Source organism: Delphinus delphis, chromosome 20, assembly GCF_949987515.2.
Source record: "Delphinus delphis chromosome 20, mDelDel1.2, whole genome shotgun sequence".
NCBI classification, from domain to species: domain Eukaryota; kingdom Metazoa; phylum Chordata; class Mammalia; order Artiodactyla; family Delphinidae; genus Delphinus; species Delphinus delphis.
Genome location: NC_082702.1, coordinates 31,505,818 through 31,529,006, shown reverse-complemented (window position 1 = coordinate 31,529,006; position 23,189 = coordinate 31,505,818). Strand labels below are relative to the sequence as shown.

Here is a 23,189-nt window from a genome sequence, read left to right as displayed (position 1 = left end):
GCAACAAAGACCCAACACAGCCAAAAATAACTAAAAAAAAAAAAAAAATTCTAGGAGAGTGGTTAAAGAAAAGAAAAGAGGAAGGGAAGAAGGAAGGCAGAAAATACACACACACACACCCCCCCAAAAAAAACAGGAAAAAAAAAAAAAACCCAAACAAAAGCAAAACCAAAACCCCTCTGAGGAGGAGATTAAAGCAACTTATAGAGACATACTGAATCATAACCATTCTTAGCCTATTATTCTTCAATTGGCAGACCAGGTTTCCCATGAGCTTAAGCCCACTTCTCAAAAAGCCATTTCATTTACAATCAGATTGGCATCTAATTAGGCAGCACCAAGAGTATGAGTATTAGTAATGCCTGCTTTATTTTGGCAATGCAGATAATTTATACTGATAATATTCATATATATGAGCTCTGGGAAACTATCAGAAAAATCATATACCCTTTCTACAAATGGGATGTTTGAGTGTGGACCAATATTTATTAAAATGTGAAAAAGAGAACAGAAACCCACAAAAATGATTAGGAAGAAGGTTGGCACATCTTGCAAATTTGATTTGGTCCATCTATCAATGGATCTCTTTTCTAATATGTATTGTAAAGACAAAAAAAGAAATGGCTATCAAAAACTTTAAAAACAGTCTTTCATCTGGTTTTCTTCCCACTGAAGGTCAGGCAGAATGGACCACTCCAAGTCGCCTGGATTGAAAAATATACCCGGAGAAAAATCATTTTCTCTTGCTACATTAGTGACCTTAAACATGAAAGCTATGCATTTTGAACAGAGAAAAGTATGCTGGAATAGAGAGGTGGGGTAGAGGTGAGGGGAAAAGGTAGTTTCCCTAGAAGCTATCCAGAAATAGTGCACATGTTGAACCACATTTCTTCTAAAACTCTTCCATTTAGTGGGCATCCACCTCCTTAATCTTGAACCTGTCCCAGAAAGGGAAAATAAGAGGGTCATGGGGCAGGAGGACCAGGGAGGGCTGAAATAAGGAGGTGGAGGGCTGGCATACCATACAGCTTTGCAAACTTGTAATAGGAAGTGAGGCACTGACTAAGCACTGCCACTGACCCAGGACACCACAGTGTCACAAGAATTTTTCTTAAGGGTAAGTCCTCTGGCTGATAACGAATAGCAGAGCACTAAAGGCAATTGAAGAAAACACAATCTGTCTCAGAGACACTGTTGATGAGGATGGCAGGGGCAGACTTCCAGCATCACGTAAGGGTCAGGGCGACAACAGTGGGAATTAACCATCCCCTGTTAATCAAGCTGCCCACCTGTGTGCCAAGAGCTCCTGCTTCAAGAACACAGGAAATACTCTGAAAACTGGCAGCTTTCTGGGCTCAAATCCTCAGATGTATCTGAGAAATATGCCAGGCTACTCATTTAGAAACGGCTCCACAACCTGAACAAACGGCACTGTCGTTCCATTCATCATTAGTGTGATAAGGAGCTTCAAATAAAAATAAATGGCCCAACATTAAAATTCTCTTCCCATCACCATGCCACCCCCAGCTTATCTTAATTACATTAGAGATAATGGAACATCCAATTTGTGGGCTAATCAGGGATGATCATCCACCCATCTGCCCTCTTCCAGTCTATTCCCTTTAGACCCACATCTGAACCACCAGATCAGGTGCAAAGGAGAATGTCAACCAGAGGAGCTAATGAGAGAGAATCAACAGAGCTACTCAAAAGAGCTAAGAACTAAGAGAAAAGGAGGACAGTGAGGGTCTGAGACAAGGTGAGAGACAGGAATAGCAGGGATAAGGAAAGACAAACCACAGAAAATGACAAAGCAGTGGAGAAACTATTATAAATTAAATCCGGGGACTTCCCTGGTGGCACAGTGGTAAAGACTCTGTGCTCCCAATTCAGGGGGTCCCGGTTCGATCCCTGGTCAGGGAACTAGATCCCACAGGCATGCTGCAACTAAGAGTTTGCATACCACAACTAAGACCCAGTACAACCAAAAAAAAAAAAAAAAAAAAATTGTCATTGTCAAGACAGGCAGACCTCAGATATATTAAAAAAAAAAAATTAAATCCGAATCTTTCAAGTTATGTGGGGAACTATCTCTCTTTGAACATAGTTAAGAAAGGAAGGCAGGGAAAGAACTGGGCAACTGAATTAAGAACAGGTGGGGAGCACTCGAACCCCATTTTCATAAAGGGAAGAGGGCAACCTGCTTTCACTTCACACCCACTTATTATTGAGCTGTTGCTGGCGTTTAGAAACTCTACATATGTTCTGATAATGTTGTTCTGTTTTTGCTAGGATGCACCAAATGGGAAAAGATAGTACACATTTGTGGTTTTGTAGCTTGTTTTCTTGGCATTTCAGCAGGATATTGGCAAGTTATTCAAACGTGAAATTACCACCAATAATGCCAAAAAGCTGCTCACCTTTTTGTTTGAAAATGATTCTTGTTCAGCAGCAGCCTCTGGTGTCCAGACAGGTGAAAGGTTCCCCACCAGGGCCAGCTCCCAACACCGGAACATCTCCCTCACAAACACATATGCACACATTTTGCACTGTGGTATGTCACTTAAATGTTTTGGCTGGCTGCACATTCAGCCTCAATATGGCAAAACGTTCAGAGACTGCCAATTTCAGAAACACATTCCGCAGGGTAAATGGATTAATAAGGCTCGGTGGCATTCGACAATCCTAATTTAATTTCATCAGTCCTTTACAGCAGGAGAATCAATGTTGGTGAGTAACTCACTCCAAGTGTGAACCAAAAAAAACCTTAAAAAAAATATTTTCAGATCTGGATCAAGTGAATTTCTCTATTTCTAGGAATAAGTACTATTGCCAAAAATATAATTAATTAAATTTTAGGGAATTTTACTCTGATAATTAAACATATCAGTCATTTAAATAATGTCTCTGAAACATATTCTTATAAATTAGAGCTGGCAAGCCCCCCTGAGGCCCTATCTCACTCATATCAGCCCTACTTAGACATTTCCACCTGTATGGAATATTTTAATAAAGCACACTGAGAAGCAGCATTTTTTTTTTTTTTACTTTCTTATTTTTTGAACTACTTAAATAATACACAAATACATTTCACTTGATCTAAGGCTTACATAAGTAAACAGCAAAACAGAGATTCCCTTCACCCCTACTCCCTTGCAGAGACAGCTACTGCTTCCAGACTAATGTGAACCCTCTAGCCTCCTTCCTGGGAAAAGCTGCATTTTTAGAACCAACTCCACATGACCACTAACCTTCCTCCTCCCTCCCTCCCCAAAAGACCCCCGGGGCCTGAAAATCTTACTCCATAATGGAATGTATTCTAAAGGTTTTGATCTTTTAGTCCTTGTCAAACAAATGGAGATAACTCACGTTAGTAAAGTAAATGATCTTTGACTATCTTGAGGGAATGCTTGCTGTGAAATATTGCTGCACATATCATGGCTGTTCTGGCTGACTTATTTACTATCCTCTCAAATATCAAGATGTTTTTTGTTTGTTTGTTTCAAAGAGCTTGGAGAAATTGTTAATTTAAAAGGTGGTGTAGAAAGTCAAATTGTGTGATAAAAGGAAAAGAAATTGAGGAAAATTATCAATATCATAATTGCTTTTCTGAACTGCTGATTCAGTAGAAACCAAAATACCATTTATACTGTAACAATGAAACCAAAGAATTGTCTGGCCTTTCCATTTTATGATTAACTTAATAATTAACTGACCAGCCCAGTGTTTCAGATGCAGTCACTAAATACACGTAGAGTTACGAGCATGGTATTTTCCTCAAAAATGGTTCCTGTAGAACTCCCTCTGGTGAACTATCAAGAGAGCTGGGCCTGGAACACAGAATCCAGTTTCTAGAACCTCCACGCCCCAGTATACACTGCTGCTCTCACAACAGTATACATATACATTTGGGTTCATTTCTTACCCTCTTCCGGGACTCTTCGATGGCAGACAGCAGGGCATTGTCCTTTTCATTCTTTAGGAAGCCCTAGGAAGGAGGAGAGAAATGACACAATTTAGGTTAAAATTAACAAAATTAACCTTCAAATAATCAAAAACACACTGTAGGAAAAAGAAGAAAACACCCGTAAGGATAACTGCTACCCTGCCTACCTTCACCCTCACAAAACTCTCTCAAGTTGAATATGGCCCATGTTATAGATACACCTTTGGCTATGCAGCCAGTCACAGTGCCTGTAACTGTTCCTCAGTCTATATTTCTCTGTTGTTTTCAGTTAATTCTTCAATTTCTTACTAACACTGAGGAAGGCATCAGCCATCCCTTTGTTTGGGTGTTTTTCACTTGTTTGTCAATGGCTGGGATACCTGAAAAATCATTTATTTATGCTTTTCTTCTGGGGTTGTGCTACGTGCACTCCCTATTTCAGGCCTGATGACTTATTTAATACAGGTGGTTATTTAATACAGGTGGGGTGAAGAGGAACTGGCCCACAAGGCTGGTTTAATACACACAGGGTTAAATGTCTGCAAAATGCAACTTCATGATAACACACCAGACCTAGTTTTACATCATGGTCCCCCATTTACTACTTGCATGGGTGACGATTTTAGACAAGTCACCCAGATTCTCTAAACCTTAGCTTATTCATATGTAAAATGAATATTAAATGAGACAATGTAATCAAGTGCTTGGCCCAAGGCTCAATACATGTAGCTCTAGCATTAGTATTGATTAGATCTAGATCTGTTGGCGACATTAAAGAAAGACGCCCAGGGTGACTTCCTAGTTGCTATTCATTGTCCTCATTGCTCAACCTGAGATCCTGGGGAGGAGGACAAGGGACAGATGCAGTCAGAGTGGGCTTCCATGCTGATGCCTTGCCATTCACACAGGGGTGAAGCTTTCTCCCCACAGCCTGGGATGTGGGGGCCAAGTAGGAAAGGAAGATGATCCATTAACTAATAAGTAGAGATCAAACTCTTGGTTGTAATACAAAAGATTCTGAGTCACCCTATACATTAGATCCACCTACACTATGGAATGCAAGGTACCTGCGTGTCAAGCACACTATGGGTGTATTTATACATGTCCCAAATCATCTGTTTTTTCAGAATCATGTTTTTGCTCTTTTTCTTTTAGGAACTCTTTGGGGGAATATAATACAAAGTAGAATTAAGCTAAAGTTTTTTTTTTGTTTGTTTTCTTTGGTTTTTTTTTTGCGGTACGCAGGCCTCTCACTGTTGTGGCCTCTCCCGTTGTGGAGCACAGGCTCCGGACACGCAGGCTCAGCCGCCATGGCTCACGGGCCCAGCCGCTCCGCGGCATGTGGGATCCTCCTGGACCGGGGCACGAACCCGTGTCCCCTGCATCGGCAGGCGGACTCTCAACCACTGCGCCACCAGGGAAGCCCCTAAGCTAAAGTTTTTAAAGTGACATGCTAAATTTTAAAACATCTGACAGTTTTCTTGAAAGCTTACTTTCATGGTTAATTGATTAATTTATGGATCACTTATTTATATTTCAACAATTGTAACATTTTAGTGTATTTTGTTCAAACAGTCGCAGATATAAGTCTGTGATTCTTAAAACAAAACAAAACAAAACAGGGGTAGGGGGCTGGATAAGAGTGGGGACATATATTTAAATAAAATATTACTAATCTTCACAGGATTCTCCACATCTGTTGTTACATCCCAGCCTGGGCAGTGCACTGGAATGGACAGAGACAATGGCCGGCAGCTCGGGGAACAGTTCCCTCATCGGCTCCTCCAGGGCAGTCCCTGAGGCAGCTCTCAGGCAGCTCTGAGGACACGACTCAGAGGCTGCTCCAAACACCTCTACTGATATTCGGTGGTGGGGACGCGGGGGTGGAGGGAAGCATCGGCCACTTGCTTCTAAAATAATGGCCTCAATAAACCAGAGCACATGAAGCTAGGACCCCACGTAATCCAATCAGAAGGGGGCAGCTTCTCACCACGTGCCTGTTTCTGGCCATTGCAAGGGAGCCAGACACGAAATCATGGGAAGGATTTTAATGGACCTTGTTCATACCCTTCTCAGCAAATGATTACATCAAGTCAACAAATCTTTATTATGATTTCCCTTTTTCTGAGCGGGTCTTCAGTGGCTAAAGCTAAAGGCAGTTTACAGTGTCACAGTTTATAAACAAAGCTATAGAACTTTTATCTTCGACTGCTGTTCCTGAACAAAGGGCATAGATTGTGCTTTGTTGCACCCTTTCATGGCTGCTGCTGATGGCCAGAGTGGTGGTAATAACCACTGCCTGACAAGGCCTGGTCTCATTTTTTTCTTTTTGGCTGGGGTGGCAAGGAGTGTGCCAAGTGCCCCATCCCCTCTCTGGGCTTCTCTGCTCGTGCCAGTGACCAGCCCATCCCATTCTTTTAACTGCATCCGTGTCTGCGTATAACGCATATACACATAAACACAATTCAAACACAAATGCAAAGCAATAATCAGACACATTTGTTTAAAAGCAACATAATATTCTGTAAGAAACACAATTTCGAAATTTCTAAGAAATGAAATTTCAAGTAGTGGTTAAGAAAGAAAAAGAAGAAAAAAAGGCACTGCTTTGGGGGGCAGATTACTCTCTTCTTTATAAACCTACCTTCCAAAAATCTCACTTAATAAATTAAATGAAGCATTTGTGCATGAGAATCAAATTACAGACATCACCTACATATGAACAAAGATCATGAGCCACTATGCACCTCTACAACTGGGCTTTCTCTATAGCACAAACCAAGCCCACAAAATATATAGATTTTGAATTTTAATTTTTCATCCTTTGTTCCTTCTTTCATCATTTATTGCTTATGTAACCTATGTAAAATAGTCCCCTCCTATCATATTTTGTTTTTAAAAACAACGTATTAGTGACCTATCTTTTGAAAAGAATCTTAAATAATATACAGTCAGAATAGTGCTGGGATCCGTGTGCCATCTAGTGGCAGTTAGTTTCTTGTAAAGAATATATACCTTAAGGAAGAACAACAAATTAAAGAACTAATAAGTTGGGCAAGAAAATACCTGCCTCAGCCCAAGTTTCCCATGGATCTCTTCTACTTCCCTTTTCCATGTGTGTGTTTCCTTTCCTTCCAGCTCCTCCTGTGAGGCACCTCTCAGGCCCCTCATCTCAGAGATATATTTTTATAGTTTATCAGAAAATGGGTTTTCTACAGCGGTGAGCTGGGGTGTGAACAGTGTACTAGGAGGTGCCCTCACTCATTGGGTGGGGCTCCCTGCCACACTGAAGACTCTTGGTCAAAGCAAAGGCCCAACAGCTCACTTCCTACTTGGAGATGCCAGCCATCTAACTGACCCTCAGAGACACTCATCATTAATATCTCCTCTTTTTGCCAACAAGTGCTCCCACCCAGCCCTTCTACTGCTGGCCCACTCAATAAAGAACATTCCATAAACATCTGCAGGCCTGCTAAGTAAGATAACTACCCCGACTTACCATCTGTATACCGCTCCTCTCTGCCAGAGTCCTGGAAACAGACCCTCTTCTAACTGACTCCTTGAATGGGTTTTGGTTTCAAGCTCTCTGTAACATATAATAGCTCCCATTCGAGAAGCAATCAAGGGCCAGACATTGCTCCAAGCAATTCAAAGACATTATTGCTAATCTTTTAACAATATGAAAGAGTAGACATGATCACTCCATTCTCCTCCCTCCCCCGCCAATCCCACTTTACAGGTAAGAAACAGATTTCAGCATTCAACTAACATGACAAGAGTTTCTGACCAGGAAGAGGCAGAGGCAGAATTCAGCTCTAACTCTCAAAAGACCAACTGTTTCTGAAATACTTAGGGAATAGTAAACTTCTAAATTTAGAAAATAAACATAAATTTCCTTTTATCTCTAAAAGGATGGGAGTCCAGGAGGGGAGCAAAATATCCTTAAATTTGTTTTCTTCATCAGTTATTAGTTCCCCTTTAGTTATTAGTTTATGATGAAGTTGAAGGCTCAGAGAATACTAATTCTTATATCAGTACTAGTAAGAGCTAACACTTATATGGATATGGTGATTACTTTGTGCTAAGTGTGTTACACACATTTGGTTCATTGGCTTGCTTTTAACCCAATGCTAAACTGTCTCTCAATAGTACTTAACTGGATGATCCTTTAAAGTATGTTCTTAAAGGGCTGTGTGAGATGGTTTCCAGAGCTTCTATCAACCCTAAAACACTGTGGTTTCATATTAAGACCACCTGGTTCATAAGTAGCCAAGTTCAGACTTAGAATACAAATTTTCTGACCCCTTTTCTACCTTTTTCCACTCTACCGTGCAAGTCAAGATGAGCCAGACAGCTATTTTACGCTTGCATATTTCTTCCTTTCCTCCCCTACTTCACATAGGTGAGGAATGAAACAAGTTTGGGGCATTCCTTTAGAATGGTGTTTTTCAAAATGTGTGCCAGAACCCATAATTGGGTTATGAAATCAACCAGCATTTTCTAAATGAAATAAAATGTAATACAGATATGTGGTATGGGTAAATACTGTTTTGTGAAACTTTCTTTCAATTATATATACTTATTTGTATGTATGAAGTGGGTCATGGTGTTAAATGTATTTCTTACTATGGATCACAGACAAAAAAGCTGGAGAAATCACTGTTCTAGCCTGCCAACTCTATAGTGTTCCAAAATATTATTATTATTTATTGCTGTGGAACAATAAACACTGTACTCCTGCACAAGTAATATCTCCAGCCACATGTTCCATCTTTAACAGAGGAAGTGGGCTGCCTTGCAATGTATGCAGTCTGAGAATAACCCAGAATGTAACTGCAAGGTAAGCCAAGTCTCCTATCAAAACTGTAGTCACATCTCAGGGACCTGGCAGCCAAACTGGCTTTTAAATGGCTCGGGTTTAGAAAGACAAGTATGAAAAACTGCCTTATTTTAATCACCATGAAGACTCTGGGTTTCAGAATATAAATGACTGTAGAAAAAGTGAGTGGGCAAAGGATGTTTGTTTTTGTCAAATGGCCAAATTCTCTTCACTTATTTGCCTTCCAAAAGTGAAAGCTGTAAGAAAGAAGGGTCTCTGTGAGAAAAATTTTAGTATCCACTTTAGCTAGGGAAGTATGATGGCAAAAAGAGCCTGCATTGATTCTTTCACAGTTCTTTGCTTTCCACCAACAACAAATAAGTGATTTATTGAACAGTTACGTAAACAGTTTGAATTGAAGCATACAGACTTCCTAACCATTAAAAAATAAAACAAAAAAGATAAAATAATTAGTCTAAGTTGTCCCCACAAAACAAAAGCCATGGCCCTCAAAACACAAAAGACCGTTCTAGGTCTCTTCCCCTTCAACAGACCAACTGGCAATCCACCCTGTCAAAATTTAAAGTGAGGCAGCCATAGCAGGCCTGACTTTCTATCAGAAGGTATCTGACATGAGACAAAAACACATGGTGAGTGCTATAAAAAATCTTGTCTCTTCTCTCATTTAATACATAAAATATATACAAATTTATAGGCAGTCAATAACCAACATTCCAAATCCAAATAATATTAACACAAGTAAGCAGTGACCGTAGTTAATGGTCACTGTGGTTTGAAAAAACATTGCCAAGACACAAGCAGGAGCTAGGAGGGCAATGAAAAAGGAAAGAAAAATAAGCAGGGCAAAAAATAAACTTAAAAAACAGAATAATCAAGAGGGTCTGTTCCAAGATGAAACAAGAATTCCAATAAGCATTACAAGTATTCCTTAGAACTTCAGATAGTGAAATGGAGAAGTGTCCGCTTTCTGTCAAGACAGGAATATGAGCTGTAGCCATTATTTTGCTCGAGCTCATTCTGAATAAAATACCACTCCCTTAACCTCTCCCAAACCTTCTTCCCAATTTCTGAACGAATGACCTCTTCTGAAGTCTTCTCTTGGGTAAAATTTTTACAAAGGTAAAACTACTACTAAAGGAGAAAGTGAGGAAGGACAAAGCAAGATACTGTTTTCAGATGAGCACAACAGAAATCCTGCCAGCACTTGAGCTGCTGGGCTTATCAGATGGTGTGGACATGCTTTTCATTAGCTCCCTTTGTGGTGCCTACAGAGAACCCTCAAGGAATTTTTCAGGTGCAAAGAGATATTCTTTACTGAAAGCCCAAAAGATGAACAGAGAAATTTAAAATTTGGGGCATTTTCAAAATTTGGGGAACATTCAAATGGTTTTATAGCATGCCTGGTTATTTTATTAGATCAATATTTAATGCATTAAAATAAGAGTATATAAAACATCAGCTTAAAAGGCCCAAGAGAGACTGAATCTCCCTTTGTAAGAAATACAGACTAAATAGCAAATCCAAGCTTTATTCTCCAACTCAGATATTCAGAATATGTTCTACTGCTTGTTTTCTACCAAAATTTTAATATTTTAAATTGTTTGTTCACAGATTGCATTAAATATTTTTTCAGACTGCATTAAATTAAAAAATATATATCTCTTTAAAATTTAATTATATGTGTGTGTATATATATATATATATATATATATATATATATATATATATATATATATATCTTCAAAAAATACCCCTGCAGAAAGCAGTGCTAAGCTGGTAGATCTGACATTGTCAATTGTAATACATTTTTAATGCTGTTGTATGATTTCTCACTGTGCATTTATGCAAAAGCCTAGCCACCCTCATTCAGCAGGTGGCAGCAGACCCTGCAAGAGTGGCTGTGGAGTTTGTCCCATCATTTGCCAGTTCAGCAGACCCATTGGCCTACAGGCAGCTCTGGAGTCACAGGTGGCAGACCTTGGTGCTGTGTGAACACCAGGCCATCTGTCACTGTTAGGCTGCAGGGTCCCATTTCATACATGGTTTCTGCTACTGGCCTAAACAAAGGGTCACACAATTACATGATGGATTTGGGCCCATTAAGGCAAAGCAAATCACTTGCTCCCATATAATCCAAATTGGTTTACAAGATGGTCTACAAATTCTCACAGGCTGAAGAGAACTCAACGTGTGCAAAGAGATTCTAAACCCAAGAATACAGAGCTCTGAGCAGTGCTTCCTCCTGGGCCTACCTAGGACCTTACCGGCAGCATTCCGACTCAAGTGTACTGGCTTGCCTGATCTCTTGCAGCCATGCCAACACAACTGTGACACAATTCCATCTCCCCTGTGCCTTCTGGAAAAGCCACAAGCCTTCGAGAGAGCCACTCATGTAAGTCCGTCTAATAGCCTTTGTGGATCCCTACCTATTATCCTCTCCATCCCACAAAAGAACAAAAAGAAGGGGGAGGAGTGGAGAGGGAGAGAGAAGAGGAAGGGGAGTTGGGAGAGGAAAAGGAGCAAGGACCTCAGGCCTACAGCTTCAAGAATTAGCCTTCCCATCTTAGGAGAGGGAGAGGGGGAGATGGGGGAGGAGGGAAAATGGAGGAGGGGGAAGAGGAGGAAGGGGAGGAAGAGAAGAGGAGGTGGGGGAGGAAAGAAAGGAGGGAGGGGGAGGAGGAAATAACTATCATATAACAAACACCCAAACTTCCAAGATTTTCATCACTGGGTAAAGAAAGAATATAAGAAGTAGGACTCACTATGACCCAGAAGGAGAAGGTCAGCTTTGAGAATGCCCTACATGTCATTTCTGTAGGGCACTGGTGAGGGGTGCAAGGATGTGCAGCACACCTCCCCTGCCAACACAATGTAGGCATATAACTACTAGAATGCCTCTTCCTACTCCTACACCAAGGCATCAAACTGGGGCTGCTTAGCACATCTGGTTGCTGCACTTGGAGAATAAGGCCAAGGTTAAGGTCTGCAATCCTGTGAGGGCCATTTAAGTCTCTTGTACTGCAAAGCCAGTTCTGTCTCTTTTAGAGGGCCCAGGGCATCCCTGCTATCTATCTCTGGCCATCAAAGAAAGGAAAGCATCTGTCCAGCTCAGTTATTGGGAGACTCTATGGAGAGGGGGAGCAAGTAGTAAGGGCATAATATAAATGAGTAAAATAAAAAATGATGGCCATTTAGTCAACTAGGGAGGGAAAATGCTTTTCAGCAGAAATGCCCCCTCCTCTCAAATCCAGCAGAGCCCTTCAATAACCTTTCAGGGTTGTGTAAGCAACTTTTCCCTGCTGGTCACAAGAGGTCTGGGGAGGATGTGACTTGCTCAGCACTGATACCTCACCACTTCCAGAAAACTAGCCAGAGCCTGCACCCTAGTGATGCAGCAGGATGTGCCATGCTGCAGTCGCTGGACCTCTGCTGGCCATCCTCTCTCTCCACTCCTGGGAAGGGGGGGCAGAGGAGCAAGAAAACTAGAAACCAAGAGAGGGAGGGAGAGAGGGAGGGAGAGCAGCCAGCCAACTGCTCTCAGAATGCTGAGGTGGCCCCACAGGAGAAAGCAAGGACAGCAACTCTGAGCATTTTATCTCCTCTCCCTGCCCCCCAAACCCGTACCCCTGCCCCACCCTGCCCCAAACTAGCATACTTGCTAGAGCCACCCTTTGGGGACACAAGAACAGGGAGGATTCTGAAGAGAAAACTTTTCAATCTAGCTTTGCAAATGGAATAAACAGTGTGCCAAAGTATGTGTGGCTTCAAAAATCAGCTGAAGAACCCTGTCCTTACCCAAAGGTATGAACAGATCTAAAAAATATTAAACCCATAGCCACTCTTAGGTGATGGAAAGATAAGGAGGATACATTAAGGGATGATAAAATGTTTTAATATGTCTTTGGGGAACTGATTTCCATCTTGGAGATGAATTAGTCCACATTCAAAGAACTTTGAGTACTAAAACCACACTGCAATATAAAATGGGAATGCATCAATCACGGCCCTTATCATGGCCAAAGCCCCCTCCCACTGCCCCCAAAAACCACTCTAAAAGAACTTATTAAAAGAACCCCATGTTATTTAAAAAAATATATAGGTTGCCTGCTTTGTCAGATCTAGTGTCTTTTCCCTTTGGAAACAGGAGACAAAAGCAAGATTTGGGGGCCATGAGAAAGACAGACAGCAGAGTGTGTGTCTCTGAGGCACTCAGGTGGGAGCTGAGTGGTTTTTGCCAGGCTGGTTTCCACAGCACTCAGATTAAGCCTGAGTTCTACTTAGCAAGCATAAGGAACGCGGTTAGTCAAGACAATGTTTGGGAACCACGTGTCATATTAATTCCCTGCTGGTACACGGTGTCAGTCATTTACACTGCAGTCGAAAATCACAGCTCCTCCCGCTATGCAGCACTGTTTATGCTGATGGGATTGGAGCACTGATCATCATGGCTGTCACAGAAAACGGAGCTTTGGTTTTGCTGCAGTTTCTTCTTATTCAGAAATTGTTTTTCAAAAATTCATTTGTCTGGAGACCACTAAAACAACAGACTTTCTCTTTTATAACTTCCCGTTGCCTTAAATGGAATCTGTCATGGTACCCCTTTGCTAACAGTACTTGGGATTTCACACTCTCTTAATTAAGTTTGGAAGCGTTTTGACTTTGCCTTGTCAGAGCTGAGGGAATACTGCAGGATGCACTACCACTGTCACCACGGGTACAGAAAACATAAAACACTGCTTAGCTAAAATGGCAAATACAAGCAACAGGAAAGGAGAGGGCAAGACCACTTTTCAAACACAAATTGCCCCAAACTTACAGGGAGCTAAAACCTTTCACCCAGCTCATGCACACTCGGAGGAGAAGGGGCAACCCTGCACTGTGGGACCGAGAGATAAAGGAGTGATCTGCTGGGAGGACATGTCAGAATGCCTGTGCCCATCCCGGAAGACAAGCACTTCGCCCTTCATGTGGAGCAACACAATGAACCTAAAAAGCTTGACTTGCAGGATATATCTTGTTTTAATTGTTTGGTTATAAATGCATACCATCTACAACAAAGGACCAGGAGGACTCCAAGCACAGCTCAATAAGCCATTTCCGGTAAGACTGCGAAGGAACATCTATCTCTGTGAGTAGGTTGCTAAAGCAAAGACAGACTTTGCTGTAAGCTCAATCCATTAGATCCATCACCAACCAGTAAGCCCACAAAGAGAAAGAGTCAAATGCAAGCAGAGGCACAGCACAGATTACGAGTCTGATGGCCTAGATTTAGGCAAAATTGACTGCTTTCCAGATGTATGACCTTGAGAAAGCTGTTTAATGACAGTAAACCTTGCTTTACTTGACTGTAAGATGAGCTGACTGCACTACATAAACTCTAAGGCCAGCTCCAGAAATTCCAACTCCATGAGAAGTGGGAACAGGTAAGAAATTAGCATTGTCATGACTATATAGTTCACTTCTGAAATAATCCATACCTTAAAACCACACAAGAAATACAATAAACTTTGTTTTTGAAGGCAGCCAACACATATTTAATATTTAAAATAACCAAAGCCCACAGAGAGCTAGAACAAAAATCAGAATCAAAGACAAAGTATTTTTATAGGAATGCTAGTTTCATCTTGCCATAAAGCAGAAGCATACTGTCCTGTTTTCTGAAAATTCATCCTATATTGAAAGGAGTACATTTTCACAATTAAAAAAAGAAGACAGCACAAAGCAAGGAAATTCAGAAGTATTAATAGAAAATAGCTATTTAAAATTTTATTTTATCCATATTTTTCACCAAGTTCTTGAAAGCAACAATCAGAAGCTATCTAGATATAAGTGCTAATTAAGTCTTTAGTTCAGGAAAACCTCAAAATTTCTATCTTCTAACAGAATAAAAAGTAATTGTAAATTGGCAGGCAGTGCTGCTAGAGGTATCTTCAAATTTGATTGAAGGAAAATGACCCGTGCGGTCCACCTCTTATCACAGTGTTCCTGGTGGACGCCATTTTACTCCTTCCTCACTGCCATCTTAGTGCCACGAACGTCTCCTAGCGGGCTGGCCAACAGGCTTGCTTATCTACATTTTGGCACTGCCAGAGCATTCAAAGGTTTGGTATGAATATATTTTTTGCAGCAAAAAGAACCAACCTCTGACTCTTTACTACCAGCCAGGCTAAAATTTCAGATTGAAGAGGTTTAGGAATCCCCTACAAGTACCAGAAAGGAGAGCCTCTTCCGAGTAGCCAAACTTGAGTAGACCATGATGGGGGTAAAGAAAATGGGAAGCAACTGGGTCTCTGCTATGTCCTCAGAGTACCTGGTACACAGCTTACAGAAAGCCAGAGAAAGAAAATAAGACCAGAATCTTCAACCAAGTTTTACTTTAAAAATTTCAAAGGAAGCCTCTGTGATACCCTTTATGTCATCCAACCAAACATTTATGCAAGCAAAGATGCAGTTAAAATGGAGTTCTAATTTGCTGCCCTAAAAGTCTTATTTCAAAGTGCAAGCCTTGTAAAAAACCAAAGGAAAAGAATCCCTTTGCATTCCATTATATAGTAAACAATTAATATATTAAATGTCCTTCTCAGGATTAACAAAATTATATGGAGATCTAGGCTCTTATGCTACAAGCATAAGATTAATGCAAGATTTACGGAATCTTTGTGGGATTCTAAACAGGGCTTAGGAAAACTGAGCCTTCTTATTTCAATGAAAAGACTGATGTGAAAATCCTCCTCTCCCCTAGTTTCAAAGACATCTCCTAATTAGAGAAAACAGCATTCAGTGAGCAGGATGAACAACAGCTAGTGCAACAAGACTTGGAAGAACAGCTGGCTTTATCAGTTTGATATCAAGTTAAAAGGTATCTAGTTCTGTGAAGATTCAACTCCTGAAACAGCTACTAGAGCATTTTGAGCAAATTCTTCATGGTACAGTTTACTGTAAAATACACTTACTATAAATTCCTCAGGGTTAAGTGCCTTTAAAAAGATAAACACACAAATCAAAGTTAAAATCCACTTGTTTCCTCTTAGTAACAGCATAAAGGAACAAAGGAATAAGCTGAGTCAAATCCAATTAATTTTAAGAATCAAGATTTTCTAAGCTTACAATCACAAACAAGAGTTTTCCACAAGTAGCTTTGAAGTCACAACTATTAATTAAACAGAAGGCACTAAAAATTATCCCCATTAATGAGAGTGAAAGCCCTCAATCTACTGATCTTTTAAGATAAAATCTTCTTTTGTTAAAACATTTTTCTTATATATTTTAATCAGCTATTATAGATCATTAACATGGAAGCATTTTCTTAAAAAAAACAAAAACAATAAAATCCAGCAATTTTCTTCATAAATGGAAAATAAACTATAAAAGACAGTGAAAAGAAGCCTGGACTCTCTTAAATATACCATATTTAGATTTCTTTTTTCTCTCAAGTGTCATTTTCATCTTTGACTACTGATAAATTCATACCTTTCATTAACTTAAATTACCAATGAATATTTAATTAAAAGCATGTATTAAAACCACTCACAAAACCTATATTTCAAGTATATATACATATATATATACACACACACCAATATATATCACACCTGGTTTCTAACACATACATTAAAAAAATACATCTAACAATCTCTGTATTATACCTTTAATATTTGCAGCGTTCATTTTAAAGTCTATTTTGCCCATTCAACCAAAGACAAATTTTCAACCTCCCACCACTTTATGAGTATGAGAAATACTTACTGTAGACAAAAGGATTCCATTTTCTTTCTGGGAATGCTCTCCACCCTCCTACAGAACTCTTTTATGCAGTGTGCAATTTCATTTTCTGAGTTTTACAGTAACAAAGCTCTCGTGCCACAGAATCTAATGTAAATGAAATGGCCCTGCAGCTGCCTTCAGAACCCAGCTCACCTCAACCATGATACAGCTAATTGTTAAAAATGGTGGCTGAGACATTTTCCATACATTAAATTAAGGAGCTCTGATGAAGGCACTGGCATCCTCCCACTTCAGACAAAGGAAAATAATTTGCGACTGTACCAAGGCACAGATAACTGAGTCATCTCCCATACAGGGTCAGTGTTAGAGGTTTCCTCCATCTTTACAAAATGCAAACCACAGCTCATTGTCTCATCCCAGAAATCAATTCTCTGTAATGCTGCACTGGGTCAGAGTTTTAAAGGAATCTTAGTCATGGGTAAATCCAGACCTCCAACGCCGAGACAAGTGAAATTCTCACAGTTCCTCTCCCTTCCCTGAGCAGCTCTCTTCTATTCCCCACTTGACAGCTCCTCAAGTCTTCCTATTGTTAAGAGTACAGAAAGTCCCACACCTCTGAAGGGAGCTAAATCTCTCAACTAGGTGAGCAGTTTCCAAGTACACGCTTTGGAAAGAAGTCCAGACCCTACAGGTCCCATGATACAAATACATTCCTTGGGGTAAAAAGCTATACATCATTGTCTTTTTTTTGGGGGGGGGGGCTTGTTTTTAAGGGAAGACAACTATCAAGCTGCTTTTTAATGCTGAATTAAAAGTATTTTATCTCTGATATTAATCAAGGTATTAAAAGTGGTATAGGCAACATTTATAATTTTACCACCCTCCAGATAATGCTTACGTGACTTGGGAAGTTTTTCATTTCACTTACACAAATCACATTCTCTGCACCAAAAACTGGAAGTATACTTAAAGCATTCATATCATACTCTTTTGAGGATGAATTTAGGATAGGAAAAGTAACTATCTTAAATTCAAATCACCTACATTTGATAATACTTAAGAATCCACATTTTAAAGCCTTGTGCTAAAGCATTTCTTGTGAAATAATTCCAGATATATCAAATAGTAATTTTTCCCTATAACAAAATATAAATGACTGAATTCCTTGGTAAAGCATCTACGCACACACACACACTCACCTACAATCCCAAAGAAGGATCTAATTTTAGCAAAGAAAAATTCTATTTTAATATTTTACCTCTTGTAAGAATTCTGCACTTCGTATGCATCTTTTCAAAAAAATCCTAAAGAAAGACCACACTACTTACTACTTAAAGATGAAGCCTGCAAAAATCCTAAATAACCAACTATTTAAATCTTTAAGCAAATGCTTCTCTGCCCCACCCAACAGATTTTTTTTTTTTTTAAGAAAAATGTAGAATGACAGGGCACAAATCTGAATAATTATCAGAAGAATCAAGTACTTTTTCTACTGAATGAGTTAAATGCTTCTGAATTCATCTCAAAATTTTAGGCAAACCGAGACTTTGTCTTTCAGAGGTACTGCAACTACATGCTATCAATGTATTTACTAGGGCGCAATAATCTTAATTTCTTTACGAAACATAGGCAATCCTACCTGCAGCTCTCAAATTTAAGGAGTTACAGACCGGTCGACGCTGTTGGTCACGCAGCTCTTCCATACCTTCTGTGTGGGATGAGCTCTGTTGGAACCAGAGCTCAAGTTTTTCCCACTTCGAACAGCCAGAATTGAGAGGGGGGAGGAGGGGAGAGGAGAGAGAGGAAAGAGAGAAAGAAGAGAGAGAAAGAAGAAAAAGGAAAAGAGAACACCCTGCAAATGCTGATATGACTGAAGCACTAAAGAGTCTAATTAGACAATGAGATTGCAGGGTCCCCTTAAAAAGGGTGCACACAGCCCCTGGGTGCAGCATCATTATTTGTGCTGCTCCACACAAATTCAGAGAAGTCAGCCATCAGTTTGAAAGCACAAACTGATGGGAGTAACAGTTTATAGGTTACAGAAGGGTATTTTATTGTTAACGGACTGTACCAAGTTAAGATTTAAGAGGGGGAGAGACAACATGTAGGCAAGGAATGCTATGATACTTTTTTTTTTTGACCCAAGCCACTGCAATTACTCTGATGTGAATTTTTGATGACTTCCGACATCTTGCATGGTTAATAATCGCTTCAGCTGTCATGTTTGGTTAATGTGGAAAATGCATTTGCTGCATTGTGATGCAGTGCTGTGGCCACAGATTTTAACACCAGTTGTGAAGCTGGTCCCTTAACTGAGCAGCAGGAATTTGCACATGCCATGATGCTAAAATAAATGGTGGTTAAAAGATTTTATACAGCAGCAGGCAGATTCTGCCATTTTAGCCTACAGAATTTGTAGATCCAACATCCACAAGCATCTCAGATCACTGTACCCTCATCAAGTGCACTGTCCTTCAAACAGAACAGTAAATTCACCATCTTATATGTTTGGCCTCTCAGTAGTTAAAATATTTCGATACTGTTTAAATAACTATTCAGATTAATTACAGCTTTGAACAGAACCGAGGTTATTTGCATTTCAGGAATATACAGCCAATGAAACTGTCAGTGACACAGGAAAATGCAGACCTTTTATTAACATATGCTCAGCTCAACTGTCACTTCTCTGTATAACATTTAGGGAAAAATATATGATGTGTAAATAATGAATATTCCCATACTACCGTAATGGCTTTTTAAAATGTTCCTCAGAAAGGATTTTTTTCCCTCCGTGTTTTAATGTATAACCTGAAAATTAAAGACTACATCAAAATACTAACATGTGTTTTTTATTGTCACTAAAAGAAATTCAATGCAGCAAACAACTGTGCAATTACAGGAAAGCTTGTGCAAAAGCAGAGATGAAACTGCACTGAGAACCAGGCACCAGATGATTAAAGTCAGGCCAGTAAGGTAGTGGACGGTCATTACGGTGCAGATTGCAAAAGAAAAATCGAGAAAAAGACCCTTCCATCTTCAAAAACAAAACCCACAAACCCTTAGATGCAATGTGTTGGCTGCAAAACCAATACCTATACTGCGGAACCTGAAGGACACATGATTTGCCAATTTCACAACACATTTTTATACAAATATTAACTTGGCTACTTAGTATCTAGAATTTGGCTACTTAAGGTTCTTATTCATCTATAATAATCATTCTGGTATTTAAAGAAGCAGAACCAGGTTACAGGCTTTGCTGCTTTAAAAGATAAATAACTAATATAATCAACTTGTATTTCTTATACCAGAACTTTTGCCAATTAAATGTTCATAGCTGAGATGTTTCAGACGTTTCTGCCCTGAAAAAATAAAACTAAAGGGAAAAAGAATGAACATAAGAACACACTGGTGTCTGAACAGTGAATAACAATGAAAGAACTTATGTTACTAACATAAAAATCAACCCATGATTTCCTTTGTTTAATTCATTGCGATAGCACCAAATGCATAATTTGGAGGTGCATGTGTTAACAAGAGCTGTAAGGCTGAAGAGCTTTCTAGTTTTGTTTCTTCTCCTAACTTAAAATTAACTGCACCAACAGTGCTATTTGGTGCCACAGCAGATGTCACAGTAGTTGTAGCTAACATTCAACAACTCAAGCTTTTTTGTTCCAGACCCAATACAAGATAGCACTAGCACTCAAAACCGCACAAGGAGGGAGAGGGGATCGTGTTGGGGGTAGCTTTGAAATTAACCAGGCTCAGCTTATGCTCCAATTACTGAACAAAAGACAATCCTGGGGGACCTCTCTCTGAACCAGTGCAAGAAGCAAACTCTTTTGTTTCTGATCAAATAAATACAGCATTGGAACACAGCGGATATGCAGCAATAGGAGTCTCTGCCTGGGGATGGAAGGGGCAAGAAAAAAAAGAACTCAAAGACCTCAGTCTGGTTACAGTCAAACCACTTCACTGATGGTTAAAACCTATTCCTGAGGGAGACATCTGAAGTTCACTACAGGGGACTGAGAAAACCCCCTTCAATTACTTAAAAAACCCATGTCATGGAACCACATTTTTCCATGCCACTATGGCCAAAGAAATACATTCAGAGGATAGATCTTTATGCTAGAATAAACCATAAACAAGCTCAGCCTCAGTCTTCCCTAATCTATGAATATCCCAAGGAGACCAGATGAACTGGAGAATATTCTGACTGCAAAGGACCTCGGAGCAGAGACTACTGAGAAGTGTTAACTAACCTGCCTCAGACTCCAAGCCCGAATAAGTATGTGGAGATCATTAAAACGCTGGACAGAAGCCACCTTACAAAGGAGGTACTTTTCCAATTGATTTATCACTAGATGAGTTAATCCATTCCTAAATGCCTATTTGGTAGTCCATTGTTTAATTCTGTGTTTTGCCTTTATATAGCCCTAATCACCAAAAACTAAAACAAAGAGAAAAGGACAGACAAGTAGTGGACTCAGCACTTATTAATATAAGGGACATAAATGTGCCTGCTTATACAAATGCAAAGATGATGTCTGATTCTTTCTACCAAAGGGGATCGATACAATCTTTTCAAAATCCTCTGTACACTGCACCATTCTGAACTACAACGGCAGCTAATTTGTACATCAGATACACACACACTCTATGTAAAAAACGTAGACATCCAAGTGTAAAGACAGATGGATCTTACTATCACAATGACCAAAGTGTATTAGGTCTTTGTGTATTTGAAAGATCTCCAAATTTCAGGTGAGGGCTTGAATTTTTAAACAATATTCCATACAAAATTCCAACAAAGTATGCCTTTAGATAGTTCCTTAGAATTCACTGTAATGAGAATCTTTAATAGAAGTTTCAAGTTTGTTGTTTTTATTTCCATCTCTCTACAGATTCTCCCAGTTAGTCCATTAAAGAACTTCTTAGCAAAGTACAGGTATAGGACCAAGAAAGAAAGGAAAAATATTCCGAAAATAGTAGGAACACTTCCTCCAACTTAAGATATCCAGGTTCCAAAGACTCTCAGACTTTCTCCCTCATGTAGTTAACTGGTTTGAAAGATCTGAGAAGGTTAAAAAAAAAAAAAAAAGGAGGGGGGAAAACAGTTCCAATTTCCTTAGGCCCATGCTTGAAACACACCAAGGATGAGGAGACATTTTTTAAGGGGTGGCATTAGTACTCGTTTAAAAAAACAAACAAACCTGTTACCATTAACAAATAAGATTATAGAGTAGAAAAAGGAAGCCACTGAAATACTATGGTTCTTATAATAATCACTAGGTGGGGACTTCCCTGGCAGTCCAATGGTTAAGAATCCATGCTTCCACTGCAGGGAGCACGGGGTCAATCCCTGGTCAGGAAACTTAAGATCCCGCATACTGCGCGGTGCGGCCAAAACTAACTAAATAAAATAAAATAAATAAAAAATCACTAGGTGAAGTTCAAGTGCACAACTGTAAAGCTCTAAAGTACATTAACAATATGCAGGGCTCTACCCAGAAATCAAGCTTTTACAGAACGCTGGTTACCTGTGTTCTGCCTTCTGCCAGGCTCACTGGGCTGCGGGGAAGATCAAGTAATATCACTGGTGGCTAAGTGCTTTTAAGAGTTAAAAATGAGAGGCCACATGAGGTCGGGCAGTCACTGTCCCCTACTTGCTAGTCTTCTGAGGCACAGCTGGCTCCCAGTTCCCTTCCCAGCCTCCATCACCAACCTCCTCCTGGCTCCTCTCTCCTTGCTGAGACCTTGGTCCCTTGCCCCATGCTATATGTTTCCTGTCCTGTACAGTCATTTGCACTGCCACAACTCTTACCTCTAGACCAGTGGCTCTGGAAAATTCTGTCTGGAGCTATTTTCTGAGCAGTGTTTCTTATCCTACTTTTAAGTGTTTGAGGGGCATTTCCATGGTGATGTCTTGCCAGAACATCAGAAACTAAAACAAAATCTCAACTCTCAATCTAGTTAACCTTCCTAATTCCTCAGCTTCGACCAACAGCACCAATCCTTCTCTTGCCACAAACCTTGAGTTATTTCTGAACATCCTTCTTAAGCCCATCAGGCACCAAGTGCGGCAGATGTTTTATTCCAAATGTCTCTCACACATCTTTTCCTCTCCGTTTTCTCGGCCACCAACCTGGTCCTGGCCATCATCACTGTGCCTGGATTACTGCAATTGCCTCTGAACAACACCGCAGCAGGTATCCTTCCACTGGCCATGCTAATAACTTCCATAAGTGTTTCCACACCCTCCCTCCTTCCGTGTTGACATTTACCTACTCCAAAACTTTTAACAGCATGTACTGCCTACACTCCACTGCTTGGCAGTCACTCCTTTCACATTTGATCCCCCCCTCACTGACAGACTTTATTTCTTAGCACATAACTTCTATTCTCATCTCCCTGACCTTGTTCAGGTTATTACTCTCATATCTTCTTTCACTTCCTGCAAGCTAAGCCCATTTAATCTTTCAAGGCCTATTGGGATCCTGACTATTCCAGGGGATCTTCCCCAATCACCCTTGAAGTCATTCGTCATTACCCCCTTCCTCTCCTCTGAACTCCGTATGGCATGTAGAATCTCATGTCATTCCCATTCAGTTTTGCCAGTCACTTTACACTGTTTTGGACAGTTTGACCCTATTATATAGGAATGTTAGTCTGGGC

At 40.0% G+C, this 23,189-nt stretch overlaps 1 protein-coding gene across 8 annotated transcripts in view; it reads right to left on the bottom strand.

Annotated features, from left to right (window-relative positions):
* Window positions 1-23,189, bottom strand: part of NUP93 (nucleoporin 93) — a 128,313-nt gene that overhangs the window by 35,024 nt on the left and 70,100 nt on the right. For 6 of the 8 annotated variants that reach the window (XM_060000872.1, XM_060000873.1, XM_060000874.1 and 3 more), the window contains one exon: window positions 3,926-3,988. In XM_060000872.1, coding sequence (XP_059856855.1) covers window positions 3,926-3,988 — 63 coding nt within the window. Of the gene's footprint in view, window positions 1-2,420; window positions 2,605-3,925; window positions 3,989-18,150; window positions 18,178-23,189 lie in introns of those variants that run through there. The other 2 variants (XM_060000879.1, XM_060000877.1) reach the window with 2 other exon arrangements.